This window comes from Dama dama, chromosome 5, assembly GCF_033118175.1.
Source record: "Dama dama isolate Ldn47 chromosome 5, ASM3311817v1, whole genome shotgun sequence".
Classification (NCBI taxonomy): Eukaryota; Metazoa; Chordata; class Mammalia; order Artiodactyla; family Cervidae; genus Dama; species Dama dama.
In genome coordinates this window covers 42,619,274-42,637,210 of record NC_083685.1, presented here as the reverse complement: position 1 = coordinate 42,637,210, position 17,937 = coordinate 42,619,274, and the positions used below count along the sequence as shown (strand labels likewise).

Below are 17,937 nucleotides of genomic sequence, written 5' to 3'. Positions count from 1 at the left end.
TTTCCCCATAATCCACATGTTCTGTATTTCCACTTAGTGTTTAATTTAAAAATCTTTTTTTTGTTTTGTTTTAGAAAGTCTTATTATTCTAAAATCTTTTTTTTGTGGAGAGTCAAGAAGATATTAAAACTTATTTAATACTGCTAAAGCATTCAGAAACTTGTCCTTTTTGTCCTTTGTAAAGAAAGTAATATTAAACTATCTCGAGACATGTTTCAGTCCATTATGTTAAGAGGTTGTTATACTTCTAGTGTGTAAGGAATGATCAAGGTGTTGAAACTTGGGTTAATTTTCATAGAAAGGCCAATAAGCATTATTTCTCTAACTTTGTTCAGGAAATTATAGACATAGCTGTAGTCTACATAATGCACTGACATTCTTGTAATTTATCAAGATGATAAAGTTCTTCATGAACTCTGTTGAATTATTTGAGTATAAAATGTAATTTATCCAATTAAAGTATTAATGACTTCCACTTTGAACTCATCCTTTCAGCTCTATTTTTTCTTCACTCTTCCACATAGAGAGGTCTTTCAGTAGTAATAAAAGAATCTTTCAATATATAACTCTTAGATTTATTTTTAGATGTATTGTGGTTAGTACTGATTTTACCAAATTTAGGTTTCTTTTCTAATTAAAAAAATTTTTATCGTCTATGAAAACAGTATTTGTTAATTTACTTTGTATTTTAGGCAAGCCAAGTTAGATTTGAGAGTTGCAGCAGCAAAAGTGGAAGAGTTAACTAAAGTGACTGAAGACCTTCAAGGCCAGATGCAGAAGAAGGTATGTTCATTTTTCTAAGACAACTTGGCATGATGCCTGTAGCTTTGTTTTCTGTGTATTTTATTGTCGATCTATTTTGAATTAGGTGTTAAAGAGGATTGCTGGAAATGAATTAATCATTTTATTGTCCTCTGAATATGAAATTAGGAAGCTGAGTTATAACATTGGAAATAACTTTTTATTCCTATTCATTATACCTTAAGTTAATAAACATGATATCATAATCATCCCTTAACACATCGTTGCTGAAGTACATGTTAATGTAAGATCCAGTTTGCATGAACTGGTTAGATGTAGATGGAAAAGAGGTATTTAATACTACCTTTTTTTTAATACTACGTTTTGTGTTGTTTATTGGCATAAAAGACTGGTTCTTTTTATGTGTAATAGAGTTTTACAAAGAGAAGATTTTAATAGAGAAGGTGTTATGGAGAGGTCAAGCTTTAGATTTAGATGAATCTAATAATTAAAACTCTAACTGTGCTTACTAGCTGTGTAACTTCTCTAAGCCTTATTTCCTAATATGTGAAAGTTGGTTATAGATTTCCATTAATGGTAGATTTGTGAAAAGCTTATGCAAACCTTCTCATAGATAATAGTTATAAAAATTGAGTTTTTTGAAACACTGCAGCACTCCCAAAAACAGTCACCAAAAGAGATAAGAATCATGAGTTTTTAACTTTCTGGCCTCAGAGTTCTCCCTAATCCCTGCAGCTATGGCCTCAGCAAGCAAAAGCTTTATAGGCTCCTATAGTAGCACTCGTGGAGAAGAAAATGGCAACCCACTCCAATATTCTTGCCTGGAGAATCCCATGGACAGAGGAGCCTGGCAGACTACAGTCCATGGGGTCACAAAGCGTTGGAAATGACTGAGCGACTAACACTATAATAGTGCTCAAGATCAAAGTTTAGGGCTAGAAAAGCAGTTGAAAGTAAAGAAGAAATACTGGCAGCAAGAGAACTACACACACACACACACACACACACACACACACAATTGAGATTCAAATCCTTAATGTAAATGCTGACCAAATCTGTGGCTGATAGTCAGACTGTGCATGTGGGAGGTGGGAGAGGGTCCCAGGAAACCCAGTGAAAAAGTAGGCAGAGACCTGAGAGAGGCATCTCCTCTTGAGAGATATAGCCATATGAAGCTAGATGTTTAGGTTTGCTGCTTTTTATAACTGAATACACTCCCGATGTGTGTGCAGCTTGAGCAGCTGAATGCTGAAACACTAATATTTGAAGTATCAGTGGACAGAGCCCAAAGCCAGCAGAGCAGCTGGAAATTACCAGGGAATCTGTAAGCGCAATGAATCCACAAAGAGCATGAGCCCTGCCTCTGCCCAAAAATTGATTGATCCTTAAATTATGCAGGCACAGCTAGTTCCCAGGGAGCCTAGCTAGAAAAGCAACAGAGGGAAAAAAAATGAAATAACAGATGGCAGCGGCTGCATACTGTAGGGGAAACAGCCCAGAGTGTGAATCTAGGTAAGGTAATTGCCTAAGCTGAACAATAGTTAATAATCCTCGAAAGAACAAAATAGAATCTAGAGAAACTGTGATGCATTATCTTTATTATCCAGTTCTCAATCAAAACTTACTAGAAACTAAAGTATAATTGGTAGGGGGAGAGGGAAGAAGTAGTAGTTGATAGAAACTTCTCAATTTTCACTGAGTTTGGGTTTGTCTTTTGGATTTAGCAAGCAAAGTCTTCAAATAAACTGTTATAATATGTTCAAATAGTTAAAGAAAATATTTTTAAATTAGAGTAAAATAAGATTTCAGTGAAAAAAAAGATAAAGAATTTTTAATTGAGAACTAGAAAATAATTTTAAAAATAGAAATTCTAGATTTTAAAAGTACAGCAACCCAAATAAAGATTTTATTAGATGGGCTCAAAATTGATGCTTTCAAACTGTGGTGCTGGAGAAAACTCTTGAGAATCCCTTGGACAGCAATGAGATCAAACCAGTCATTCCTGAATGTTCATTAGAAGGACTGATGCTGAAGCTGAAGCTCCAATACTTTGGCTATCTGACGGGAAGAGCCAACTCATTGGAAAAGATCCTGATTTAGGAAAGATTAAGTGCAAGAGTACAAGGGGATGAAAGAGGATGAAATGGTTGGATGGCATCATCGACTCAGTGGACATGAGTTTGAGCAAACTCCAGGAGAGAGTGAAAAACAGGGAACCCTGGCGTGCTGTAGTCCATGGGGTCACAAAGAGTCAGACACGACTGAGCGACCAAACAACAACAATAAAAATTAATTAGAACAAGCAGAAGAAATAATCAATGAACTGTAAGATAGATGAGTAGAAATGTTCCTGTTCAAAGAATAGAGTTTAAAAGATGGGAGAAAAAAGGAACAGGACCTCAGGTCTGTGGGACATAAAGTAAGCCAAGAGAAGTATAATTGGAGTTGCCGAAGTAGGGGGCAGAAAAGATGTTTAAAGAAATATCTGAAAACTTCCAAAATTTGGTAGAAATATTAGCAGATTGAAGAATCTCAATGAACCCTTAGTAAAATAAACACTAAGAAAATCACTTTAAACACATCAGGACAAAACTGATAGCCAGTTATAAAGAGAAAACTCGAAGGCAGCAACAGAAAAATGAACAGAGATAGGTGGACCTGTCATCAAGAAACTGTGAAAGCAGAAAACACTGGAGTGGTACACTTGAAGTACTGAAGGAAAAAAGTGCTTATTAAGAATTCTGTGTCCAGTAGAACTGTACTTCAAAGTTGAGGGCAAAATAAAGCCAATAGAAGAACACACCAAAAGATAGGAAAGGATGAACAGGAAATTTTTATAAAGATGGTTATAAATAAAACCTGTTAATTTTAATGCATCACTATTTCAAGAATCTCTGTTTATGATTATAATGGAATGCAGCATAACTTGGTTAAGAGAACATACTCTAAAGGCAGATTATCTGCATACAAATCACTGTCTTGTTTTGTTAGACTTGCACTATAGAGAAATAGTTGGAATAGTGGTAAAAATCCATATACAATTTCTGATTCAATTATTGTTTTACCTATACAGAATTGATAGTTAGGTTCTCTTCTCTGATAGCTCAGCTGGTAAAGAATCAGCCTACAATACGTGCGTCCTGGGTTCGATTTCTGGGTTGGGAAGATCCTCTGGAGAAGGGAACAGAGCTACCCACTCCAGGATTCTGGCCTGGATAATTCCATGGACTACAGTCCATGGCTTACAAAGAGTCGGACACAACCGAGTGACTTTCACTTTCACTTTCTTTTTCTCTTCCCCTTTTTTAGTATATGCATGCTCTGTTCCCAAAGTAGTATTGCTTCACTTTTGAACTGTGGTGTTGGAGAAGTCCCTTGGACAGCAAGAAAATCAAACCAGTCAATCCTAAAGGCAGTCAGTCCTGAATACTCATTGAAAGGACTGATGCTGAAGTTGAAACTCCAACACTTTGGCCACCTGATGTGAAGAACTGACTCAGTGGAAAAGACCCTGATGCTGGGAAAGATTGAAGGCAGGAGAAGGGGACGACAGAGGACGAGGTGGTTGGATGGCATCACTGACTCAATGGACATGAGTTTGAGCAAGCTCCAGAAGTTGGTGATGGACAGGGAAGCCTGACATGCTGCAGCCCATGTGGTCACAATGAGTCGGACATGACTGAGTGATTGAACTGACTGACTGAAATTTACATATGAAATTCTATCAATATAATAGCTTTAGAGTGTTTTCTTTATTCTGTTTAATGATGTATTGAATTTTTACATACTAAACATAAACATTCAGTTTCTTTTCTTTTCTAGGAAGAGGATATAGTTTCTGCCCAAGGAAGAGAAGAAGCATCAGATAGGCGCTTACTGCAGTTACAATCTAGTGTAAAACAATTAGAAACAAGGTAAATTGTTAAATACATCTGGCTTTATCTACAAACTTCAAAAGTTATTCCATATTAAACTTTATTTATTATACTTGTTTTATAAGTGCTAAACAAATTATAAATCATAGGTTTAAAATCTGGTTTATTGGATATTGTTTATTTAGAAAGTCATATTCAAAAGATTGAACATATACTCAAAGATCATTTCTCTCTTTGCTTTTTCTCCAAAACAGTATTAGTCAAATTTGGTTAATCCCAAAATTAAAAATGTTCCTTTTCACCTTAAAACAGGAAAAGAGATAGTGAAGTTGGATAAAAATTATTTAGAAAAATGCATTCCTTCCTGAGCTGATATGTATTATGCTGATGCATGAGAAAAAATACTTGAGAAATCATTATTGATGTTTTTCCTGACGTCTTATGAAACAGTAATTTTCAGTTACCTTTGAAGGTCTGGGCTACTTTTTAGGATGCTTCCCAGGTGATGCAGTGGTAAAGAATCCACCTACGAATGCAGGAGACACAAGAGACATGAGTTAGATCCCTGGGTCAGGAAGATCCCTTGGAGAAAGAAATGGCATCCTAATCCAGAATTCTTCCCTGGAGAATCCAATGGATAGAGGAACCCAGAGGGCTACAGTCCATGACATGGCAAACAGTCGGACACAACTTAGTGACTGAGCACGCAGACTACTTTTTAAATATATTTTGTAGCTTTGTCTTTAATTGCTATCTTAGTGCATACTTGTGGCATACTCCCTTAAGAAGCATTAAAATTGTCACTTGTGGCCTATTAGAGATACAGTGACTACAGCCCATAAAATCACATTATGTTTTATAGCTAAAAAATCTACTCTGTAGATTGGAATCTGTTATACTCAGAAATAGTCTACTGATCTAAGCACATCAAAAATTGAGATCTCAGTTCTAGTCACAGATCCATGGCTGATTGTGTTTGTTCAGAAAAAATTAGTGTTTTTGGACTTCTGTTTCTTATTCTCCAAAATGTTAATGAAAGTAATTTCTTTGCTCACAGTGGGTTCAGAACTAACTGATTTTAACTGCTATCTTGAGATTCTGATGAAAGAAGTTGTTATTTTTAAGTGCTGGGATTTTGGATTTATTTTTTTTTTTTTTTTTTCATTTTTCTAAACGTTTCAGTAGTTGGTCAAATATTTGACTGTTTTCTTGAGCTTATTTTTTGTTAACCTTAGAGAAAAAGTCTGTGGTTGTATATTTTTTTTATTTGCTGTTTTAGTAGCATTCTGTGCTATGCACATAAATGCTAGTAGAGACTTGAAATAGTGAAATCTGAAAAAGTGAATTTCAGTTCCTTTGATTCTGATAGTACTTCATAAGGAATCAAACTGTTCATCAGTGCTTTCCGTGGTGTTTGTAGTACTTAAGGCTTTGAGATTTTCAGGGTTTTTTGTTTGGCTTTTAGTATAAAGTTATAACTTAATTGAAAGCTTCTAAAGAAGGGATTCCTGCATATGTAAGAAAATGTAAGGGTATTTTTTAAAGTTCAGCATTCAGCTAGTTGCCTTTGAAGAGGAAATTTTTACATTGTCTTTTAGAACTATTAAATATTGTTTCTATTATGATAAAAATGTTTTATTTTATTTAAAAACTGCTATTATTTTATATAAGACAAAGCAGAATTATTAGTGTAGTTGGCATGTGTCTAAAGTTCAGCCATTGTTTTAGATGTAAATATATCCTATTTAATGGAACTACCAGATTGAAAAGCTGTGTTTTTAATGGTCATCTTTGTCCTATAAAATTAAACACATATTACTTATTTATAAAATTATTATTTGTGATCCTTTCAAATGCCACAGACATCTAGGAAGCATAAATCATTCCCTACCTTCTTCCAAAGAAAGCCACTCCACCCCCCACCCCACTATTTTTAGATAACTCATGGGGACTGGAATTATCTCTAGGGAATGACAGTTCTTTGGGAAAGACCGCTAGTTTGTATCTGCTCTGTTGAATAAGATTGGAGTGAAATGAATAAAATTGCTTTAAATTACCTCTTCATATTTTTAAATTTGGTGTTTCTTTCAAAGAATATGCCAATAAGACTAAAATTTTGTTGCCTCCACCCCATTTTAATAGATGCCATTCCCCTCAGCTTCCTGACTACACATGGAAGGTGTACTTAAAAACATTGTTTAGAAATGCCTTTATTTTACCTTTAAAGGTGTTTCATAGTTTAAATAATGAATCCTATGTTGGAAATTCTAGCTTTTAAATAATTTTTTCCTTAAAAATTCCTTTCATTCAAAATTCCAAATTTTTTTATTTGACCTATTTCCTCCTCCCCTGGAAACTTGCAGGGTCATCCACTCCACTGCCGCCATAATTAATATTCTAAAACTGCACAGCGTGTCTGTTTAGTAAGAATTATTTTTCATTCACTTTACAGGGGACATTTCAATATAGAAATGATATTCTTCAGTTTGGGGGAATTTTTCGGGGATTTTTTTTGTTGTTGAATAATTTTATTCTTTTTTTATAATTTTTTTCTCAAAACATAGTATTAGCTGGATATTGAATCTAATGGATTGATTCCCTAATTTTCATATTTTTTCTGTCCCATATTCCATTTGTTCATTTATTTTCTCCTTTCTTGGGTGCTTCCCTGGTGGCTCAGCTGGTAAAGAATCCACCTGCAATGCGGGAGACCTGGGTTTGATCCCTGAGTTGGGAAGATCCCCTGGAGAAGGGAATGGCTACCCACTCCAGTATTCTGGCCAGGAAAATGTCATGGACTGTATGGTCCATGGGGTGACAATTGGAGGTTTCTTTAAATTTTCTTCTAGTTAACCATTTGTTGAATATTTTATTTAGCTATTATAATTTTTTTAAAGAGCCATTTCTTACACTTTGAATATTTCTTTTTCTATAGTATCTTAGTACTGATAAATGTTACATTGTCTCTTTATTAAGTATTTTTAAATATTGTTTAAGATTTTATTCTGCCATCTGCATTGTCTCTGCTTTCTCGAGCATTTGTTTTTTTCTGTATGCCTGTCTGTCTTCCTTCAAAGGTTTGGTGATCCTTTCTATCCATTGATATTTAAAAGTAAGATACTGGAGTGCTTGCTTCACCATCACATATACTAAAAACTGGAACATACAGAGAAAATTAGCATGGCCCATACACAAAACCATGAGACATATCTTATTTTTAAAAACCAAACTCATTGATACAAAGAATAGATTGGTGGTTGCCAGAGTCAAGGAGAAGGGGGTGGCAGAAATAGGTGAAGGTAATCAAAAGGTATGTACTTCCTATTATAAAAAAAATGAGTCATGGGGATGTAATATACAGCATGGTGACTATAGTTAATAATACTGTATTGTATATTTGAAAGTTGCTAAGAGAATAGATCTTAAAAGTTGTCATCACAAGAAAAAAATATCAATTATATACATGGTGATAGATATGAGTTTGACTTACTGTGGTTATTTCAAAATATATGCAGATACTGAAGTATTATGTTTTATACCTGAAACTAATATATAATTGTCCCTCAGTGTCCACTGGGTTTTGGTTCAGGACCCCTGTGGATACCAAAATCCATAGATGTTCAAATCTCTTATAAAATAGTTGCAGTATTTGTATATAACCTATGCACATCCTTCTGTATACTCTAAATCATCTCTAGATTACCTACAAATACAATATAAATACTATGTAAATAGTTGACAATGCATAGCAAATTTAAGTTTTACTTTTTGGAGGTTTTTTGGATTTTTTAGAAGTATTTTTGATTTGTGATTGGTTAATCTGTGATGTGGAAAACACAGATATGGGGGGTTGACTGTAATGTTGTATGTCGGTTATATCTCAGTTATTTTTTCCAAAAAGTAAGACACCAGAAAGTAGATAGATAGGTAGGTATGTATAAGTGGTCTTGTAGTCTGGCAGTATTATGTTGAGTTAGTGAGCTATCCTTGGACAGTCCTCAGATACCAGAACCTGAGGGTGCTCTCTCTTGGCCTAGTTTCTCCAAAGTTTAAAGTAGGGTCCATCAGCCTTTTGATGTGGGCTGGGAATTGAAGCACACAAACCTGAGTGTGTCCTAAAACGGAAGAGTCAGGGGCAGAGGGGAGTGATAATGTTCAGTATGCAAACTTTCATTTGGTACCCTGAATTTTAGTATTAACCAACTTAACTTGAAATGATAGCCTCTTGCTGTATAGTTATGGACTTGTGAGTTGAATCAGTATAATTTAAGTGGAAGTTTCTATTTGGCAGTATAGTATAGTTTTTAGGAACACTGACTCTGGGCCCAAACTGACTGGATTCAAACTCCAGCTTCATCAGTAACTAGATCAATAATGTTGGGCAGGCTGCTTACCCTCTTTGTACTTCAGTTTATCTATCTATAAAATAAATACAATGTTTTAACCTACCCCATTTAGTTTATATAGTATAAACTAAAGAGGGAACTTGACCAAATTTTAGTAAGCTGAAAGAAAAGATTCATGTAAGATTTGGCTGCAGAGCATGTAGAAGTGCTATATGAGAATAACAACAACAGTAATACATCTTTTATGTTATAAAATTATGGAAACCTTTAAATTCTGAAGCTGATGATCTGAACATACTATCCTGTAACTCCACTATAATCAAATTAATATGATTTGGGCATCAAATAGACAAATAGATTACTGAATCATGACAATCCATTAGTAAGTCATATTTGCATATTTTAGGTATGATAAGGGATTATTTCAGTTCATCAGTTGCTAAAGGTACTCATACGGCTGCCTCTCAATTTGGAAGAAAGTTAAATTGGACTCCTGTCTCATAGCACATTCAGAAGTAACTTCCAGATTAATTAAAGATTTACAGGTAAAAGTGTTAAGGCATAACTTTTTTTGAAGAAATCTAGGCGCTTACATTAGCAGTCTCTTGATAAGGGAGATCATCTTTGAAAAAAACTGAAACCCCAGATGTTGGAAAAAAAAATTAGTCAAATTTAGTTATATTAAAGTGAGCATTTTTAGTGTAATAAAGATTTCTGAAATAGAGTCAATAGGTAACAACAAAAAACTAGATTTGGGAAAAAGTATTTGCAGCATATAGAACGAACTGAAGGTTAAATATCTTAATGTTCGAAAACTTCTTATAAAGGAATAAGCAAAGTAAATAAGCCATCAGAAAAAAAAAATGGGCAAAGGATATGAAGAGGGAATTCAAAGAAGACAATTCATTTAGCTAACAAACTTTAAAAATGCTTAAACTCTCCAGGAATTCGGGAGATACAAATTAACAAGAGAGGTTAATCCATCAGACCAGGAAAGAAAAGAGCTTCTGGTTATATTGGTTGAGGAGATTTTTTTTTTTTTTTTTTTGAGGAGATTTTTATAAGGCATTATTGAATATTAAAAAGCAAGTGCAGAGAAGGGTATATACTATGATCTTAGTTTTTATAACAGGAAAAATTATTTTTTAAAACCTATGGATAGATGTGTATATACTGTGTATGCATATTTATGTGTATGTGTGTATATAAAAATCATATATATGATTTTGTGGACATGGAAAAAATATTAAAATAGATGCATTATTTTAACATGGGTTACCCAGATAGAGCATAAGGAAAGGAGCCAAGGAAAAAGCTAAAAGAAAAATGGACCATATAAACAGAATAACTTATTCTTTACGGATTTGCTTTATAACACTGTCATGTGACTATTAAGACGGTATGCATTAGTGTGGGTAGAAAAGTGTACAAAGTGTAATGCAATCAGAGTCAGAATATCTAGGATCGTCTAAGCCCCCATTATTCATATGACCATAATTACATGTTTAAGCTCCCTGGGTCTGTTTGTTATTCTTTTAAATGGAAATATTTGAAACCTACTTTATAGAATTTTATGTGAATTAAATGAGAAAATACATGTGAACATAACTGGAATAATGCTTATCCTGTAATAGATGCTCTGAAAATCTCCTGTCTCCCTCTTCCTTTTTAAAAATTTTTAACTTTCTCAATGTGACTTAATTTTTAGATTATCTGTGGCAATTAATGAAGCCACCCAGTTAAGAGCAGAACGAACACATCTGGAGAAACAGACCAGAGCGTTACAAGCAAAGTGCAGTGAATTAGAAGCTGAGAAATACGAAGCAATTGTAAGAGCCAGAAACAGCATGCAACTCCTAGAAGACGCTAACCTTCAAAGAAATAAGGTAAGAAAATTAGTAAACAAGTGTATTAAATAATAAATATATAATAAATAGAGCAATGGAATGTTGAACATTCCTCCATGGGAATCAGTAACTACAGAAATAACCCATGAAAATGAAATTGCTACACTCACTATTAGTAGACATACTGCTTCCTTATTGTTAAGACTTAACATCATAAAATATGATAGTGTCAGCCCTCTCCTAAAACTTTCATATCAGACTTTTTTTATATCTCCATCCTTATGTAACTAATCTTCATCCCTGTAGTCTCATTCTTAAAAAAAAAAGATCTTTTGAAGCAATTTACTGTAGTATGTATACCCCCATGTTTTGTTCACTTGAATAAGATGAATCTTATTAATCTTTATTTCCTCTTCATTACCTCTGTAATTAATAGAGCAGAAGCTTAATTGACAGGAAGTAAATTTAGTTATGAAGATTTAACTGGAGGCTTCGTGTCACTGTTCTTTTTTTTTTTTTAACCCTCTCACAATTGTGATTACTATGTTATCACATATCATATCTGTTGTCTTTTACCACTTTCATTTAAAGATATTTAGTTTATAGAAGTCACAAAATTTGTTTTTAATGTCTCTGGCTCCCTTACTTAGGATCATTAAATTATTATTTCATTGAAGTAACATTTATTGAATACCTAGGACATGAATAGTATTCCACTGAGAAGTATGCAGAATACAAAGGAAATACTTTGTGACTGTTTTCTTTCTTACATGATGGAGGGTTTTCCAAGAGAACTGTTAAAAACAAAACAAGCTGTAAATTGCATCTTAAGAAGCTACTAGGAAATAAAAAAGAAATAATTATCCAAATCTAAGCTGTGGGAATGCTAAGGTGCTTTTTATGTCTTTCAGATAATATTCCTTTCTGTGACCAGAATTCAGTTCAATTCAGTCACTCAATAGTACCTGACTCTTTGCAACCCCATGGACTGTATCATGCCAGGCTTCCCTGTCCATCATCAGCTCCCAGAGCTTGCTCAAACTCATGTTCGTCAAGTCAGTGATACCATCCAACCATCTCATCCTCTGTGCTCCCTTTCTCTTTCTGCCTTCAGTCTTCCCCAGCATCAGGGTCTTTTCCAATGAGTCAGTTCTTTGTATCAGGTGGCCAAAGTATTGGAGTTTCAGCTTCAGCACCAGTCCTTCCAATGAATATTCAGGACTGATTTCCTTGAGGATGGACTGGTTGGATCTCCTTGCGGTCCAAGGGACTCTCAAGAGTCTTCTCCAACACCACAGTTCAAAAGCATCAATTCTTCAGTGCTCAGCTTTCTTTATGGTCCAACTCTCACATCCATACATGACTAGTGGAAAAACCATAGCTTTGACTAGACGGACCTTTGTCGGCAAAGTAATGTCTCTGCTTTTTAATATGCTGTCTAGGTTGATTAAAGCTTTTCTTCCAAGGGGCAAGCATCTTTTAATTTCATGGCTGCAGTCACCATCTGCAGTGATTTTGGAGCCCAAGAATATAGTCTGTCACTGTTTCCATGTTTCCCATCTTTTTGCCCTGAAGTGATGGGACTGGATGCCATGATCTTAGTTTTTTGAATGTTGAGTTTTCAGCCAGTTTTTCACTCTCCTCTTTCATTTTCAAGAGGCTCTTTAATTCTCTTCACTTTCTACCATAAGGGTGGTGTCCTCTGCATATCTGAGGTTATTGATATTTCTCCGTGCAGTCTTGATTCCAGGTTGTGCTTCATCCAGCCTGCCATTTTGCATGATGTTCTCTACACATAAGTTTAATAAGTAGGGTGACAATATACAGCCTTGACGTACTCCTTTCCCAGTTTGGAACCAGTCCATTGGTTTTGTCACTGCCTCTTGTACAGTGTCACGAACCTCCATCCATAGTTCATCAGTCACTCTATCAGATCTAATCCTTTGAATCTGTTTGTCACTTCCACTGTATAATTGTCAAGGATTTGTCATACCTGAATGGTCTAGTGTTTTTCCCTACTTTCTTCAATTTAAGTCTGAATTTTGCAATAAGGAGTTCATGATCTGAGCCACAGTCAGCTCCTGCTCTTGTTTTTGCTGACTGTATAGAGCTTCTCCATCTTCGGCTGCAAAGAATATAATCAATCTGATTTTGGTATCAACCATCTGGTGATGTCAATGTGTAGAGTTATATCTTGTGTTGTTGGGAGAGGGTGTTTGCTATGACCAGTGTGTTCTCTTGTCAAAACTCTATTGGCCTTTGCCCTGCCTCATTTGTGTATTCCAAGGCCAAGCTTGCCTGTTACTCCAGATTATCTATTGACTTCCTGCTTTTGCATTCCAGTCTGCTATGATGAAAAGGACATCTTTTTTTGGTGTTAGTTCTAGAAGATCTTGTATATCTTTATAGACCTGGTCAGCTTCAGCTTCTTCAGCATCAGTGGTTGGGCATAGTTTTGGATTTCTGTGATGTTGAATGGTTTGCCTTGGAAACAAGCAGAGATCATTTTGTGATTTTTGAGACTGCACCCAAGCACTATATTCTGGACTCTTATATTGACTTATGAGAGTTACTCCATTTCTTCTAAGGGATTCTTGCCTGCAGTAGTAGATATAGTGGTCATCTGAATTCATCAGTAGTCATCAATGAATGGTGATCTGAATACTGTCTATTAGAACTAGGATGAAAGGCACAAAATACATAATATTCTTGAAAATTCCTCCAAACACCTAAGTTAACTAGAAAAATTAAGAGCAGGGCAAAATTATTTATCTTCTCTGAAGTGTTCTTAACATCAGATCATAAAGATGATCATTTTGTGTGGAGCACAGTGGACAGAGAAGGTAGTAGTGATACTCAGTGCTTGTCCCTTAAATTTTCTCAACCAGGTCTCAAGTCTACAAATTGGACTTGAGTCACAAATTTCACGTTTATGTCTGTAGTGTGTATTAAGTTCCCTCTTGACTCACTGCTTAACTACCAGAGAGTTCCCACCTTCAGTTGCTTGTTCCAAGAAGTCAAGAGTTCTTTGAACCAGTCATACAAACAGGCATGAAAGACAGCTTTAGCATAGTTTTCTTATGAAACTTCCCATTTCCCATTGTCTCATTCTCCCTGACAAGATTGTTATATCAGAATAGCTGTTACTTCTCACTAGCTTACCTATATAAGTGGGAGGAAATTTATTAAAACAAAGCAAAAAAAAGAGATAGGAATGTGTATGGTATCTTTGGAAGATAGTGGGGTCAGAACAGAGAACCACTAGTAAGTAATGATATTTAATTTTAAAAAAATGACTCAAACCTAAAATTTTAGGAGTTCCAGGCTTGTTGGTCCTTTATTGGACCAGAACCTGGTGGTCCGGAGTCGACGATGAGAGAGTGAAAGAAGGAAAGAGGCTAATATTCCCTGGGTTACGCAGCCAGCTTTCACGCTCCAGGGAATCAGCTAGAAATAGAGAGAGAGGGAGAAAGAAAGAAAGACACGGGGACCCAAGCTCTGGTGGAGCAAAGGTGCTTTATTGAATTCTGTAAGAGTATATATGCCAGTAGCTTCTTTAGATAAAGATCAAGAGACCAGACTTTACAAGTTTACCCAGGAAGCAAGAAGCAATAGAGGCCATAAGGCCAAGAGGCGAAGCCATAAGGCCAAGAGGCAAATCCATATGAAAAGAGGGTTGTAAATAGTTACTTTTCACAGTATGGAAGAACTAACAAAGGAAATGCCTGGATTCCTCAGCCCCAGGAAAGGCGTGCCTCTCCTCTTAATTCCTGAATATTCAGGAATTAATAAGGACCAGAGCAGTCCTGACAGATCCATAACAGCACACAGGAAACCTCCTGTTAAATGCTTCCTGATGCAGGCTCAGGAAGGTTTTTGAACTAGAGATATAAACTTGGGACTTGTCAGCATATAAATGATATTTAAAACCATGAGTTTGGATTAGACCACCAAGAGATGGATTTGAATAGAGAAAAGGACCAAGAACTAAGTCTTGGGTAGTCCATTAATAGAGAGGTTCAAGGGAAGAGGAAGAAACAGCGATGTAGACTAAAAAGGAATAATCAGTGAGTTAAGAGGAAAACCAATATTATGATATGCTAAAAGCAAAGTAAAGAAAGTAAAACAAGGAAAAGAAAATTCATTATCTCAAGAAGTGCTTGACAGATCACATAACATAATTACTCAGAGGTGATTCTTGAGTTAGCAGTGTAGAGATGATGGTGAAAGCCTGATTAGGGTGAACATAAGAGAAAGTTTTGGAAATGAGCAAGTGCAGACTTTAGAAAAGTTTTGTTCCACAAGAAAGCAAAGAAATGGGGTGTGACTGACAACAGAACTAGGCTTATGATGATTGGTTGGTTAGAAATATCATTGAGATGAAGTGGGTGGCGTGATGGAGGTGATGGAGGTATGAGGTGACAAGTGGCATAATTTGAATAAAACCAAATTGTGGAAAGGAATGGAATAATAAATAAATAATAGGAAAGCCTAAGAGGTTTCTCCAAGAATATAACATTTAAATTTGATAAATTTTACATAGGGAATAAAGAAGAAGGAAAATTCAAACATAATTCTAAATTTCCGTCTGTAGGGATCAGAAGAGTGATGGTACTGACTGAAATAAATATCAAAGGAGAATAATAATTTTTTAGTGAGGACAAGATCAGGTGAGGAAGTTAGAGGAAATAAATATCATTCATAACTTAGACAAGATCTCCAACTGCGGATGTCTCAGAAGTTTCAAATAAGATGTATGCTTTCAAGAAAGTGATTAGTGGACAGGTTTTTACCCACTTATTATATAATCTTAATAATGATGTGGTCTCTAATAACATCAAATTATTTTCTGAAGGCTCTGCTTGAGGATAAGCAAAAACAAGAAGAAATAGAGAAAATGAAAGAAACAGTTTCTCAGATTGTGCAAGATGCTGCCATAAGAACCAAGAAGGTGGTAAGGAGTTTTAATTATATTTAAATTCAAAATTTTACAGAATTTCACAGCTTAAGACTAGAGACTACCTGAGTGTTTGTCTTATGGACCTAGGTAAGTAGCTATCAACTGGTTGTATCAGCTGTACTAAATTTCACATAAAGATCATCTCATGATGGTAGCCCCTAACATTAGAGCTGGACTGAAATAGAGGTAGCGGATGGGGTAAATGGGAAGGAGAGAGATTTAGACTAGGAATATAGTGAAGATTAACTCACCTTAAGTCAAGAAGAAGGATCAAAAAGAATCTTGAGATACATAAGAAGCAAAAGAAGAAAACCTTGTATTATTTGCAGTATCTTAGAACAAGAGTACTAGAGAAATCTGCTTTACTCTCTTATTTCATTGGTAATGAAGCTTAAACCCATGAGAGGTTATTGATTCACTCAAAGTTGTAAACTAATTAAAGCCAGAACTTAGACTCATACCTTCTCCTTGCTGTACTGAGCCCAGGGCTTTTCAATCACATCATGCTGATACTGTACAGTTTGTGAATTGTGTTATTGTTTACACTTCCATTATCAAAACTAAATCTTATATTTTTGTGTTAAAAGTAATGAGTTGCTCCTTGGTTTGAATTCTGAGCCTTATGAAAGGTAAAACCGTCTTAGAGGGACTTCTGTGGTGGTCCAGTGGCCGAGACTCTGCACTCCCAATGCAGAGGGCCTGGGTTTGATCCCTGGTCTGGGAACTGGATCTGACATGCCACAAAGAAGACCCAGAGCAACCAAATAAATAAATACAAAAAATTTTAAAGAATAAGCTATCTTGGAAATATAACTTTGCCTACATATGAAGAAATAGGGAAGACATAATATTTGTCTTTTCCTCTGTTATGAATATGAGTTAATTCATAAGTGGTGAGGATGAAGTTAAAAAACTTAAAGTGAGTTTAGGAGTAAGAAACCACAAAAACCCATTTTAAAGATGAAAAAACTAAGAAACAGAGTAGTTAGCTAACTTTCTTAGGGTTCCACCTCTGGGAAGTAGCATAACTGAGAGGCAAATGAGCTCAACTCAATAGCTAGGAGAAATTCTTTATAATTCATTTTGTACTTTTTTATTTTTAGAAATTTCCACATCCATGAAAATGAAAGAATTGTACAATGAACACTTATTTCTCTCTCACCCAGAAAACTTTTAGTGTCTTGCTGTCTGTTCCATGTCTCTTTATGTTCCATACACACTCTTCCCTTTTGCCACACATTCAGATATAAGACACTGCATCTTGACATCTGTTTCCCCAGACAAAGGGCATTTTGTTACACAACCACAGCAGTATTGCCATATCTTTAAAAAAAATCAGTATTATTTCAGTCAGATTTCTCTAGAATATTCTTTAAAGCTGTTTAGCTTTTAAAGTTCAGGGTCCAATCCATGTTTATGCACCACTGTATTTGACTGCCATGTCTCTCTGCCTGCATGCATGAACAGTTGTGTCCGACTCTTTGTGACCCCATAAACTGTAGCCCTCGAGGCTCCTCTGTCCGTGGGATTATCCAGACAGGAAAACTGAAGTGGGTTGCCATTTCCTCCTCCACGGATCTTCCTGATTCTGGGATTGAACTTGTGTCCCCTGCAGCTCTTGCATCGGTGGGCACGTTCTTTGCCACTGACCCACTTAGGAAGCCTCCCATGTCTGTGTTCTTGTTAAGTCATGTCTGACTTTTTGAGACCCCACAGACTGCAAGCACACTGGGCTTCCCTGTCTTTCACTGTCTCCCGGAATTTGCTCACACTCATGTCCATTGAGTCGGTGATGCCATCCAACCGTCTCGTCCTCTGTCACCCCCTTTTCCGCCCTCAATCTTTCCCAGTGTCAGGATCTTTTCCAGCAAGTTGGCTCTTTGCATCAGGTGGCCAAAGTTTTGGAGTTTCAGCTTCAGCATCAGTCCTTCCAGTATTCAGGGAATATTTTTTTCCTTTAGGATTGACTGGTTTGATCTCTTTGCAGCCCAAGGGACTCTCAAGAGTCTTCTCCAGCACCGCAGTTCGAAAGCATGAACTGTTAAGCGTTCAGCCTTCTTTATGGTCCAACTCTCACACCTGTACATGAGTACTGGAAAAACCATAGCTTTGACTCTTTGTTGGCAAAGTGAAGTCTCTGCTTTTAA

The 17,937-nt window shown here is 35.8% G+C and overlaps 1 protein-coding gene and 1 pseudogene across 3 annotated transcripts in view; both read left to right on the top strand.

The window, feature by feature from the left end:
* The window catches only part of SCLT1 (sodium channel and clathrin linker 1), a 232,551-nt gene that overhangs the window by 111,205 nt on the left and 103,409 nt on the right, over positions 1-17,937 (top strand). Inside the window, exons 10-13 of one of the 3 annotated variants that reach the window (XM_061142350.1) lie at positions 693-783; positions 4,585-4,676; positions 10,692-10,869; positions 15,686-15,781. In XM_061142350.1, the coding sequence (XP_060998333.1) occupies positions 693-783; positions 4,585-4,676; positions 10,692-10,869; positions 15,686-15,781 (457 nt within the window). Of the gene's footprint in view, positions 1-692; positions 784-4,584; positions 4,677-10,691; positions 10,870-15,685; positions 15,785-17,937 lie in introns of all 3 variants that reach the window. The other 2 variants (XM_061142349.1, XM_061142351.1) reach the window with 2 other exon arrangements.
* On the top strand, positions 7,763-7,856 carry LOC133058123 (U6 spliceosomal RNA; annotated as a pseudogene).